The following is a 14331-nucleotide window of genomic DNA, read 5'->3' as shown; positions in this document are numbered from 1 at the left end:
AACAGCAGTTAGAATTTTTGCAGAGTACCTGTCTTCACCTCACTTGTTGTTGCTTGTTATGTATAAGTGTATGATGCTAATTTAATTTGGTGCTTTGTTTCTGCACGATTATAAAAGACTTAAGATGTCCAGAAACATCATTGTTTCCAAATTTCACCTAGAGGTATCTTTATACTACAACTTCTAAAATGAAAAACAGAGCTGTTCACATGTCCACTATGTACTTTTATTTTAAATTCTAGCACAACAAACACAATGACATAAGAGGATCATTACCTCAATAATACGGATAACATTCCTTGACAAGTTGGCTTATAATTTACATACATTGCTTTTATCGGGAGCTATTTTAAGTATTATCTTAAGATATATTGTAAAACACAAGTCTCAAATATATACCAGTTGCAAACATAATGTGCTTAGTTACTATTTTCCTTATTATTTAAATAAAATGATTTAAAGTTCCTCAAAATCATGCCCACTGGTGTTCATGGTTTCAGGATGCATGACTCGTCCCATGAATAGGATTGTACCTGCATTGGGTTGGGAATAAACAAAAGAGGAGTTGAACAAAAGATATTTATTTTCCTTCTTGCTTACAATTAGCAATGTTCTAATTGTACACTATAAATGAAAGCAAGAATACTGGTCTCCAATAACCTCAGATTTATGAATAAACTGTAAGTTTTCTGAATATACAAGCAGTAAAAGATTCAGTGATAAGTATTGTGTCCTTGGATACTCATAAATTCTAAAGATAAAAATGTAAGTAAATTATTTTCATTTAAAAAATCATTTGAACACATCTGATAAGTAATGCGGAAAATGTTTTCAATTAAAAAAATGATTTCTTTTTGGCTTATTAAAGTTCTGTTCTCATAACAGACTTACCTGTTCTCCTGTTCCTAATAAGAAAGAAAAATGGATGGTCGACAATAACTTGAGGATACAGCACAGCCATCCTGCTAATTGCAATCATTCCTGTAACGCAGAGAGAAAGTAATTACATGTCTGTGGATGTGCGGGGACTAATGAGTAATTTCTCCAAACTATCTATATTTAATGCAAAGGTAATGATTTACACGAAACAAGATTTTAAAGACTTAGAGAAAAATTGTAAATGTGTTAACATTACTACTTGATCTTAAAAAAAATCAAATACACACACACACAGAGTTCCCTCCCTATAGAACAATTTATTTTGCATGTTACAAATTTTTATTCTCAGATAAATACTTACAGCTTTACTAAAATGACCTTTGAGTCAAGGAAAGGGGGAAAAAAACCACCACAAACAAGCAAAAATCAGTTTCTTTATATTCTCAAATCATTATTTCTTTTACATGAAATGGGGATTTTTACATAGCAAGTCACCAGGCTTCTAGCAAGTGGCCAGAACAGCAGTGATTAAAGAGAAAATACAGCAGGGAGAGATGCAGTGGTGTTTCCTACAGCTGGGAAATTGAATTCCCTTGAGATCCTTATTGTGGGATAATCATTTTATACTTTCTGCAGGGTGATTTGTTGTCAGGAAAAGGCCAAGATTAAATTATGTAAGATTTTAAGCTTTCTCGATGCCTGAGACTACTGTTTCTACTTCCTCCCGAAAACACCATTTTAACTGATGAGATCCTTTTAATGGACAAATGTATGCAGAAGTTAAAAAGAATTTGCGCAAATATGATATGTTACATTTTACCGGAGAAGGGAAAAATCCTACCAGAATTTCATGATGGCTGTTGAACATGATATTGAAACAAATCCAAAGAAACGAATGAAAAAAAAAAAGAAAAATCCTTCTTGCTTAACTAAGGAAGTCAGAACATTCAAATTAACCAAGGACATTTACCATTTTGCTTTGGACACGTAATTTAGGTAAATTTAAAAACTTTTTTAATTTAAAATTATTATTATTAACTTAAAATTATGCACTGGAAAATCTCTTCTGCAGAGCTGACAATCTTCTCCTGCCTCTCATTAGAGATGGGGGTTACTCTGTATGGGGCACTGAAATGAGTGCATGCTTCATATCCTATTTGGAAAATTCTAGCAGGTTCATCATTAGCTTGACTTCTAAGTTAGAGCAGGGTCAGTTTTTTGGCTTAGTTCTAAATGATCCCCATTCCTCACCCAAGATTGCTTTAAAAATACAAATCTCAAAAAAGTGAGATTTTGGAAAACAGTAATTTGGCACCTGAAGCAGCAGCAGCTTCTGAGCCTTCTTCATTGACCTCGATGAAGGACTTGTGAATTGCTTTAGAAAGGAAAATCTCTTTGTTATCTGCAGAAAAAGAGATAACAGAAGCATTTTTTCGGTATCAGAGAAAGGGAAGCACTTTTTCTTTAGTTAAACAGATTTGAGAAATATAAGTGATATAAGATACTGATATAAAACATAAGAGATAATGTTGTTAGATTACATTTATGATTTGAAAGAACCATTGAAGATGTATTTTCTGTTTTGTCCTTATTTTATATTCTCTTGCTGATTTTCTCCTTCATTTTTATTGGTAATTTTCCCATCGTTTATTTCTTATATTGCCAGGAAAAGCAGAAACGTGGCTGTTTTTAATAGCAACCTCAAATTAGTTCATAACTCAAGATAAAACTTCTTACATGTTTTTCCCTAACTTGAAATTTCAAAACATAAAATGAAAACAGAAATTCACATATAACCAGAATAAAAAGTTTTTTAAAATCTAATCTCTAATTACTGTGATAATAGAAATATCCTTGGCAAAGGAAAACAAAATTGACTTCTAGGTTGTAGAAACAGGAATATATTAAAAAGTTATTTCCCATTCCAATTAATTGGTTTATCTGAGGATTCAAAAACATGCTTTATCCTAAAGTCAGAGGAAATAACACATTTTTAATATTAGGAGGACTGTTTTTCCCTTTGAATTGTCTTTCTAGTTATGCTTACTATTAAATTAATGGCTGTTATAGGCTGAATTTGTTCTCTAAAATTCATATGTGGAAGCGCTCACCCCCAAGATTTCAGAATGTGACTGCATTTGGAGATAGTCTTAAATTTAAATGAGTCATTCGGGTGGGCCCTAATCCAGTATGACTGGTTTCTTTACAAGAAGAGGAAACTTAGACATAGGTACAGAGGGAAGACCATGCATGATGGTTAATTTTACGTGTCAGCTTGGCTTGGCCACAGTGCCCAGATAATTGGTCAAACATTATTCTGGATGTTTCTGCAAAGATGTTTTCTGGATGAGATTAACATTAAAGTTAGTGGACTTTGAGTAAAGCAGATTTCTCTCATCATGTGGGTGGGCTTCATCCAATCAGATGAAGATTTTAATAGAACAAAGACTAGCTTCCTCTGAGCGAGAAGGAATTTTGCCAGCCTTCAGACTCCTCCCTGTGTCTCTGGCCTGCTGACCTACCCTGCAGATTTTCTATTTCCAAAGTCTACACAATTGTGCAAGCCAATTCCTTAAAATAAATCTCTTAATCTCTCTCTCTCTCTCTCTCTCTCTCCATATATATATAGACACGCAAATGCAACCTCTCTCCATATATAATATATATATATATATATATATGTATATCCATTCATCCTGTTGGTTCTGTTTATCTGTAAAACCCTGACTAATACAACATGGGAAGACATAGGGAGAAAATAGCAATCTATAAGCCAAGAAGAGAGGTCTCATAAGAAATCCACCCTGAAGACAGCTTAATCTTGGACTTCCAGCCTCCAGAACTGTGACAAAATAAATGTCTGTTATTTAAGCCACTCAGTCTGTGGTGCCTTGTTACGGCAGCCCTAGCAAAGCATACAGTACAATAGCCTTCAGTCTTGGGTTTCCCACTTTTCCCCAAGATTAAAACAAAACAAACAGAAGATACTTCAAATATATAAAAAGGAAAATAGCACAAGAAGCAAGATAAAGGATTACTCAAGTTTGTACCGTTTTTTTTTTTTTCTAATCCCAGGAGGTCTACTTCAAATTTAAGATAAATAACTTTGTTGCTCATGCCCAGCCCTATTTAGTAAAAGCACAGTTGACTTCCCACTAAACTACTTAGTAATACTTTCAAAGACACATGATTATCTGATACCGATAGAAAACGATGTTCAACAACATTTTTGGTACACCTGTTGCAAAGCACCTGCTTATTTTGAATAAGCCCCAAGACAAACTGGTGGCATCTCTGATTATATTTTAATAGGGATACTCCTTCCTCAGCTCATATTCAGCATTAAGATAGAAGCACTGCATTATGAGATTGTCCATCTCACATATTATGATATTTTCTTCTAGAATGCATTTGATAACCAGAAGAAAAATTAAAAGCAATAACGTTTTACATCAAACAATTAAGTATAATTAGCTTTCTCAAATCCAGATGACTAGGTTTTTTAGCAAATGAAAATAAAAAATATCAATTGCATTAAGTAACTAGTCAAACTAATTTAGTAGGCAAAACAAACACTGAATTCCAAGACAGTAAAACGTAACTATTTAGTAGTTAACAGATGCTATATTATTTTCAGATTCTGCTACCCATTTTCATCCGTCTGCCAGTTAAGGTAGAGAGTCATGCATCAATGGCCCTAAATGCGAAAGTGACAGCACCCAGTTCCTAAAGGATAAGGAGTGTCCACATTGCCAGGTAAGCCCTGTTCAGCAATTTGAGGGGAGGGACTTCCCTGGTGGCGCAGTGGTTAAGAATCCGCCTGCCAACGCAGGAGACACGGATTCAATCCCTGGTCCAGGAAGATCCTACATGCCACAGAGCAACTAAGCCCGTGAACCACAACTCCGGAGCCCGCGTGCCACAACTACTGAAGCCCACACGGCTAGAGCCCACGCTCCGCAACAAGAGAAGCCACCGCAATGAGAAGCCCGCGTGCAGCAACAAAGACCCAATGCAGCCAAAAATAAATAAATTTATTAAAAAAAAAAGAAAAAGAAATTTGAGGGGACTTTTCAGTAACACCGAATGATATTTCAGACACATTAATTTGCACAAAGGAAACTGCCTCCAATATCCCCTGAGCCTGATTTGCTGACTGTACTAAGCACCTTCAAAGAAGGAATCTCCTCCCTTCAACCCTGGCGTCTGCCCCAAGTATACCCTCCTCTAGACCCCAAACCTCTCATGTGCTCTCATTTACCTCCACAGAACGGTTTTGAGGGGAGGGATGCTGCAAGACATCATGGCAGAAAGATCAAGAAAGCAAGAATGCCGAGGGTTCTTCCCAGAGAGCTAGTTATTTAAAAGATAATGAAATGGACAAACCTATAATGAGATTCACAAAGAAGAAAGAGAAATTACCCAAGTAAACAATATTAAGACAAAAAAGCAGAACATACCTAAAGATAACAGAAGAGAACTTTTAAAAATCACAAAAAATACTATATAATTTTCTGCAGATAATGTTAACTTTAAAGGGTATACTTTATTTACTACGCATTGTATCTATTTATAATACACAATTTGGTAAATTTTGATAGATGTATATATCTATGACCCCACCTCTACAAATAAGATAAAGAATATTTCCAACTCTCCCCACAAGTTTCTTATGCTTCTTTATGCAGATAACTTTGAAATAGAAGATTTGCCATCAACTGCAACTTTATAAAAATATTTAAATTATAAAGTTGAATCAAGGAAAAAAATAGAATGAATAGTCCAGTAACCATTAAAGTAGTTGAATCAGTAGACAGAATCTTCCCCTATCCTCAAAATTAAGGACTCCACGCCTAGATGGTTTTCTAGGGAACTTTAACCAAACCTTCTAGCAACAGAATTTTCTGAGATAAAACTATTCCAGACTCTAGAAAGAGAATAAAAGCAATCTAAGTCACCTCTGGGTCATCTTATTTGCTATTAAAATTTAAAAAGGACTGTCTAAGAAAAGAAAATCATAGACCAAGCTCACCTATTAATATGGAGGTAAAAGTTCTTCAAAATCAGAAAATTAAACCCAGCAACACATACAAACAACTTTTTAAAATGAGTTTCTGGGGATGTCAGTGTATCAATGACACAGCAGTTAAAACTACTCTAACTGCCTCCCGTTCACATTAAAGCTTCCTCTGGGATGATCATCAAATACAAACCAATTCATGGTACGCCCCTACTTAAAACCCTTTATCACCTCTCCTGCTAGCTCTACCTCCCATCTCCCCCTCAGTATATAACACACCTGCACACCTGCTCAGTATGTAATATGAGGGCCTCCGTGAGGTTGCCTCTGCCTCTTCCAAATAGCATTCTTCACTCTACACACTGTGCTCCAGATTATTTGAATGGCAATGGCCTGATCATAGCACACTTTATCACTTCTGTGTCTTTGCTTCCCCAGAAACTCACTGAACCCTTGTACAGTGAGACACCTAATCTACTTTTAAGGCTCAGCTTCAAACCCTACCAGGACTTTTCTGCTCTCTCCCGATTCCCACCCACCCCCCACTAAAGTAGAACTGACCACTCTTTCCCACTGAACCCAGGATCTAATTCTATTTAAGCCTTCATAATATATCATATTCACATTGCTATCTCTCTCTTCCTGGACTGTCCACTTCCTTCAGGCAAGGATTGTGTCCTTCCCCTTAGTGCCCCTGGCTTCTGGCATTTAGGGAGCTTAATGAATGAACTAACCTAAGTAGAGGGAGTTTGCTGGTAATGTGTAATTTTCCAGTAGTTAACCCAACATTTAGTAACTGTTGAATGAAAGGTGTTAGTTATTTCATATTGTAAGACTTTGGGTGTTGTCACTCTGTGGGCACCATGACCACAATTCTGTTCACAATTATGGCTATAAAGTTTATTCTTGTAATAAATAAAACACGTGACACTAATCCAAAGTAGATGGTCTAGGAAAATGGATGGAAAACAGCCCCAGAGAGAGAAAGAATACAAAGACCACACACACACTAGAAAACTTAAAAATCTAATTGAGTAGAAGAGCAAAGGGAATGGGATCTAACAGACCACTGTCATCATATATATTTCAAAGACAGCAAAATAAAGATTGAATCCAATGTTCCAACTCCTGGGGGTGACTAACTGCTACACCAAGGACAGCAAATGTCTCCAGTTGTAAACAAGGCTTCACAACACTTAACCTTCAGCAAAACACCACCCCTTTGGATGTACAAGTAGGAGAAAATGTAACAAGTAAGAAATCACATCATGAACACTGAGGGAACAAAAGAAAATGAAACTTTTTTTCTCTAGGCACAAACTTCAAGCTGTCACATTAAAATAAAATATAAGCTGAAAGTAGTTTAAGTAAGAATGTGTCTGCTGCCACATCTTAGAAGGAGATCAGATCATACAGGAATACAGGCAAGTTCATAGCTTCTATGTTTGGCCTCCAGAATTGCTCATTCTTGTGTAATTATATGTCAATCAAGGCCATCTTTCCTGCCATGCACTTATTCCCTGAGGGCCTGGACCCTCCTGTCCTATTTATCTCCTCTCCCTATCCCCAGTTCCTTGCACACTTCCAGCCACCAAGAACGCACTCGGGTATTCAAGGAATCATAATATGAGGGGGGTTAAAGAGATTTACACTGGTGAGTTTGTCTTATTTGTTAGAGAAAAGTTAACTATTCTCTAAAAATGGAAATAAATAAATCAATGGCAAACAGAACTACCAAAAAAAAAAAAAAAAAAAAACCCACACGCTGGTCCCAAGCAGTCTTCTTCTTCTGGCCACAGCAGACATAGCTGCCAAATAACCGGTCCTACTTTTCTCCAGGCAGCGTGGAGCAAGGCTTTTTACAATGGATAAGATGGAAACAGTGCCAGCAAACCCTAGGTTCCCCAGAGAAGAGCTGGGCAGTAATTTAAGTTCTTCTGAAAAAAGCAAGGCCAAATACTAAGGCATTCATTCAGTCGCTGAGCAAATATTTATCAAGTACCCTGCTCGTATGAGGTATCGTGCAGGGCACCAAAGCCTCTAAGTGCCTGTGATTGACATAACGCTGGCCAGATGGCCATCATGCAAGAGTGTGCCACTACTTCCTTTGTGGCACTGTTCCTAATCAGCCAATTTTAATGGATTTCTGCATCACCAAGGACATGCTTAAAGTAACAGAATGAACGGAGTTCCATAACAGAACCCTAGGATACCAAAAATGTCTCTGTCTCTGTACTTTAGTTGCTAAAATACTTTTAGCTTTGGCCCTACCCATGAAATTTAGAAAGGTTTTTAGAATTTGAGCTCCTTCAAGGTAGGAATAGTGTTTGCTTATTTGTTTCTCTGCATAGATTTTGTTATAGACCAGCAAATAGTCATTCATTTATTCACTCATTCATTTATTCATGTACTGAGCACCTCCTATGTGCCGACATTGTTGATGTACTGGGTATACTATGGTGAGCTAAAGAGTTCCTTCCAAATGGGGGAGAGAAGACATTAAATAACAAGGACAATAAAAAAGCAAATCAGGGCTTCCCTGGTGGCGCAGTGGTTGAGAGTCCGCCTGCCGATGCAGGGGACACGGGTTCGTGCCCTGGTCCGGGAAGATCCCACATGCCGCAGAGCGGCTGGGCCCGTGAGCCATGGCCGCTGAGCCTGCGCGTCCGGAGCCTGTGCTCCACAACGGGAGAGGCCACAATAAAAAAAAAAAAAAAAAAAAAAAAAGCAAATCAATAAATGACCACAGTTTCAGGGTATGGTAAGTATAAGAAATAATATAAAGTGATGGGTTGGCTGGTGACTAAGGAAGGGAAGAGGAGCTACTTGACATTGGATGTTAGGAAAGGCTTGTCTGAGAAGGTTAATCTGAGCTGAGACCTAAAGAACACAGAGGAGCCAGTCCCAGGCAGACTGGCGGGAAAGGCTGGTGCAGAGGCAGACACAAGCCAGGTGTGTTCAAGGACCCAGAAAAAGCCTGTGTGGCTGGAGCATGGGGATTGAGGAGGGCCAGAGGCTTGAGAGAAGCCCCCAACTTGGAGCAAGGCAGAGCCCAGCACCATCTTCTCAGGGCACGCACCCACCCAGCATCTATCCTGCTCCCCACACCATGCTGGGCTCTGAGGACAGAAAGATGTCTATGACACAGTCCAGGCTTCTGAGGGGCTCCGAGCTCAGTGACAGGTATAAGAACAAACAATCCAAGGAAAAAGTAGAACTTGTGAGAGCACTTTGCACCATCAGAATCCAGATAAGGGAAAGTAAACCATCTAGGAAGGGCAGGACGTCAGGGGAAGCTTCTCAGGGATGCTGACATTTGGACTGGTTCTTGAAGAATAAGTGGAAGAGTGAAAGTCAGAGAAGGGGACAAGGGCATTCCAAACAGAGAATTATATCTGCAAAGTGAGAGAAGCAGTGGTGAGGACCTGAAGGTCCAACTGAAGCTGGGGCTAGAAGGAGGAGGGGAGTGGCGGGGGATGTGCTTGATTTTAAGAGCTTGGACCATGATGCTAGAGAGCCCGGGCTTTGGCCAGAAGTAACAGGACATGACGGCTTTGATTTTAGAAGATATCGGTGGCAGCAGTTGTAAAGCGTGAATTGGATGAGCAATCAGCTGGGGGCAAGAAGATCAACTGTGTCAGCTGTTGCAACAGTCCAAGCAAGAAGGTGGGGTAGAACTGGAATTATGGTGCTGGAAGAGAAAGACAGCTCTCTGACTTACAGGTAGAAGGAGAAAGAGCACAAACAAGGGCAGGATGTAAGAGTCAGTCCAGCATAAATCTAAGCGCTTGAGTCTGACCTGAATATGGCTTTTGCTGTGTCTTCTTAATTCCTTTATTTCATTGGCTCCTTTATTAAAGCTCATACTTCGTGCTGAAGGATTTAGTACTCTCTTTCTCTTTCCCCTTACACCTTCCAAGGGGATTATCTATTAATCCAAATGCTGATGGTCCTTCATTTCCCTTACAAAAAATAGCCCTACTCTATAACAGGATCTTCGCTGCAACTAGATGAGCATTTTAAATAGAGCCTGAGAAGAAAATGATTCTCAGCACTCTCTAGATTCCATGTTTATCGCATGAGTCTTTACTATGTTTTATGTTCATGGAATTTAGCGTCAAAAGCAATGGACGTCAAAGTGAGGTGAAAAAATAAACACAATAAATACAGAGCATCTCATCTTATTTGTTCCTTCATTCAGGGAGTACGAAGCAGAAAGCACGGTGCTGGGTGCTTCTTAAACACACGTAAGGATGAATTATGTGGAAGTTTAAATTCTGGTGGGAGATATCCAATGCATAAATAATGATAATATGAAATTAAATGTGGTATGTGGCATAAGAAAAATAATAGAATATTGTAGTATTTAAAAAGGAGTGATTAATTCTCGTTGGTGTAACCATGGTGGCTTAATAAAGTCGGAGATATTTGACCTGGGGCTCAGTTCAAAAGGTATTCAGGTGGGAGAAATTTCATAAAGATGAGGGCTGGGGGGATGTGAGGCGCAGAGCGAATGTTCAGTTTGGCTGGAGCACACGCTGTGTGTAAGGAATCAGCCAGAGATGAGGCTGGACGGGGCTGAGGTCTGAATGCCCTGCCGAGCGGTGCACGGTGCACAGCAGACCGAAGGGAGGCTCTGAACAGGAGCTGGAATGATCAGAGAGTGAGTCTTAAGGTGATTAATCTTGGCAGTGGTAGATAAGACAGATTAGATGGTAGAGAGATTGGAAACCGTTTAGGAGGCTATTGAAATAGTCTAGGGCAGCAGTAATGAGAGTCTGAAATGAAAGTAGACGCCATGGAACAGAAAATGAAAGCATGGATTCAAGAGGTCTTAGCAAAAGACTCTCAAGTCATTCAGTTTTTCCAGAAGCAAGGGAATGTCATGTAGGGTATTTTTGGTCCACTGCTAAATCACATTAACTATTTTTAAAGAAAGATAAAAATCTCATTACATGATTTTAGAATGTAGTAGTGTCCCAATAGTACTGAATTGGTTTCTGGGTACTTTCGAGTTTTCAAATTCTACTAATAATGTTATTTTTAAAAGATTTCCCCAGTTTTTACATAAGGCTTTTAATTAAAGAAGTAATACATACACAAGGTACATTTCCAAACAGTACACAGTGGTCTATGAAACGAAACCCCTTCTCTCCTCTAAGAGCCTCTGTCCAGTATTCTCGAGGCAACCACTTCTATCATTTTCTAAGATGTTGTTCAAAAATTTTCTACGCATTTAGAAGCTTAAATACATACTTATGAGGGGGGTGATCTAAGATGGTGGTGTACAAAGATCCTGAGCTCACCTCCTCCCACAGACACACCAAATCTAAAGCTACATATGGAACAAGTGTTGAAAAAGAGCTAATAATTAGCTGACCAACTGGAGGCACAACAAAGGATAAAAGGGCCTCATGGTGGGAGATGCAGAGGGTCAGTCCCACCAAAAACTCCATGCCCCTGTGCAGAGACCTCCACCAGGGAGGAATCTCATAGGTCCAGAGCTACACCCTGAGGAGCAAGGTATTTGTGCCCCACGTTGGGCACCCCAACCCTAGGGACCTGCACTGACACGAGGTCCCCAAAACATCTGGCTTTGGAAACCTAAGGGGCTTATGTCCAGGGCACCCAGGGCGGTGTAGAGACCTGAGATACTCCTTTAAAAGGACTTGCACACTGTCTCACTCATCCCAGGACCCAGTACAAAGGCAGCAGTTAGAGAAGTGCCTGGACTATATGTGAAGGAGGTTCATTTGCTAATCTTAAAGCATCTGCTGGAGGGGCAGGGACAAGTGGGGACTTTCTTTGGGGACAGAGGCATGGGTGAGCACCGTTTTTGCACTCTCCCTATACCTTGCTAGTGCAGGTGGGCACACACAAGCATAGCCTTGCTATAGCCTTGGGTGTGCCCCATTCCCAGCGCTCTTGCTCTCCCTCGCTAGAGGCAAGGGTGTGCCCTTCCCCCAATGCTCTTTCCTGCTGGGGGTGAGCACAGTCCACACAGGGGGCGCTCCTTGATTGTCTGGCCCTGGTGGCCAGAGGGGCTTGCATTTCTGGGCCCCAAAGGACTGTGACAATCAGAGAAACAGTTCTGTGCAGGCTATCACCCCCCGGGGCACTGCACAGACAGCAGACTAAAACCATCCCCAGTCTTCCTGTGAAAAAGGTCCATTTCCTTGTCTTGGAGCTGCAACCTGAGGGACAGGCTACAGGTTTGTTACACCTCTAGGGGCTACAGAGGAACTCGCAGGGAACGTAGGCAGGGAGATACCATCCTTCAGCCCTCCCTTGGCCTCGCCACAACTTACTGGTACCTCCCCAGAGTTTATTCATTCATGCGAAACCCTGATTTTTGCAAACTGTCACGCAGGAACATGTTCAGATCTGGTCTGGAAGTCAGCAGGGTTTATAATTGTGGACCCACAGGGCTGCATGGATTTGCATACTTTAAAAGCTGCTGCCTGAAGAGCTGGCTTCTAATCAGCCTAAAACCAGGTGCTGACTGAGATCCCTCTTATTGGAACACTGCTGGGTCTTCACACACTGTCCACAGCTGGGATTTATCAAGTATTAACCAGGCCACTTAGACAATCACAAGGGTTCAGGAGTCCACCAAGAGCTGGGGAAAGGTTGAACAATAAGGTTCATCTCCTACACGTGGTCACTTCATCAAGACTGGGAGAGGCACCTGTTTTGCTTAATTCATAGAAACAAACACAGAGAGTCAAGAAGAATGAGGGAACAGAGGAGTGTATTCCAAATGAAAGAACAAGACAAAACCCCAGAAAAAGACCCATTAAAATGGAGATACAGAGAATAGATTGGTGGTTACCAGAGGAGAAGGTTACCAGAGGAAGGGGGTGGGCAAAATTGGTGAAGTAGGTCAATTGTACAGTGACAGACAGTAACTAGACTTAACAGTGGTGATCACTTTGTAGTGCATACAAATAGCAAATTGTGTTGTACACCTGAAACTTATGTAATGTTAGCTACCAATTTTACCTCAATATGAAAATAGAAAGAAGAAAAATACATATAGTCTCTTCCTCCATCTTTTGACCCAATATGCTCCCTCCCATTCTCCCCTTTGATTTTTTTCCTTTCTGCTTCCGTAATGCTTTCTCTAGTACAGAGTTTCTCAACTCATTGCTCTAGAAATTTTGGGCTGGATAATTCTTTGTCATGGAAGCTGTCTTGTGCAGTGTAGATCACAGGGATGTAGAAGCATCCCTGGCCTCCACCCAGTAGATGGCAGTAGCTCTCCCTAATTGTGACAACCAAAAAGGTCTCCAGCTATTGTCAAATGTTCCCTGAAGGGCAATATTGTCCTGGTTAAGAACCACTACTGCAATAATACATTTCTATCACTCTTCCTTTTATTAAATCCAGCTGTTTATGTCTTTCTCCCCACGAGTCTATGTGCTTCTTCAGAACAGGTAGGATATCTTAGTTATTTCTTCATTTTTATGACCTAGTACTTTGCTCACACTATCTGCCTCACAAAGAGTTGTTAAATGAAAGGAATAGACATGGCATTGAATAGAATTAATCTGTATATCCTAAACACCATGAAAATTCTCACTAAAGTAGAAAGTAATAACAAAATACATGCTAATAATTTTCCTGGGTACTTGTGGGGTTACTGAGTGTCATAAACACTTTAATCATCAAGGTTTTCATGTAATTTGGGGAGGCAAAGAAGTATACATGTGAACAGGACACCACTCATGTAAGGCAGAGCATATGGTGCCCCAAAATGATGCAGGAAATAAAGGCTATTGAATCTAGAGGAAGCAGAGAGGAAAATTTTATAGCTGTGTCACTAGAAAGTTCTTGAATGAATGATTCGTAAAGTAATGTATATATTTGTGTATATGTGTGTGTGTGAGTGAAAGAGAGAGAGAGGAAGAGAATGAAGACTGTATCGGTTGAGGTAGCTGGCATGCCGGGACTTCTAAGACTGTGGCAAAACTAGAAATTTAAGAATCAAAGAATTCCCACTGAAAACTTGAGAAGCTGGTTTTAGATCAGTTATCCTGAAGACCTGAACTGGGTAGTGTTTGAGGATGACCAGGTACTGGGAATGCAGCTGTGAGCAAGATGCTGGGAAGGATTCAGTTCTGATGGAGGTTTGATCAAAGAGCAAAGACTTTCTGCTATAGACTCTATGAACTCTGAAAGAGCCTAGTGTGATTTCAAATCTGCACTCATATGTACATTTATGCTCTACTCTCTCTGTACATAGTAAAAGCAATTAAATATTACCTTATAAACCTTCCAGATATTTCAAAAAAGTTGACCTACACTGACCACAATAATTGATTTGCCACTGCAGTGATACTCCTTCAGGACTGAAAAGCAGTAAATATTCTATGTGTGTGAGATAACTGCCTAAATGTTTGGGTGACACACTGAGGAATCTCTAATCAAAC

General features: G+C 39.8%; 1 protein-coding gene across 2 annotated transcripts in view; it reads right to left on the bottom strand.

The window, feature by feature from the left end:
* Window positions 1-204: 204 nt before the first annotated feature.
* Window positions 205-14331, bottom strand: part of SERPINI1 (serpin family I member 1) — a 68429-nt gene continuing 54302 nt past the window's right edge. For both annotated transcript variants that reach the window (XM_065876255.1, XM_065876256.1), the window contains exons 7-9: window positions 2195-2281; window positions 892-981; window positions 205-533 (exon numbers count right to left, since the gene is read on the bottom strand). In XM_065876255.1, coding sequence (XP_065732327.1) covers window positions 457-533; window positions 892-981; window positions 2195-2281 — 254 coding nt within the window. In that variant the 3' untranslated portion in view covers window positions 205-456. The remainder of the gene's footprint in view (window positions 534-891; window positions 982-2194; window positions 2282-14331) is intronic.

This window comes from Phocoena phocoena, chromosome 4 (assembly GCF_963924675.1).
Source record: "Phocoena phocoena chromosome 4, mPhoPho1.1, whole genome shotgun sequence".
NCBI classification, from domain to species: Eukaryota; Metazoa; Chordata; class Mammalia; order Artiodactyla; family Phocoenidae; genus Phocoena; species Phocoena phocoena.
The sequence above is the reverse complement of the archived record's forward strand: the minus strand, read 5'-3'. Positions and strand labels throughout refer to the sequence as shown.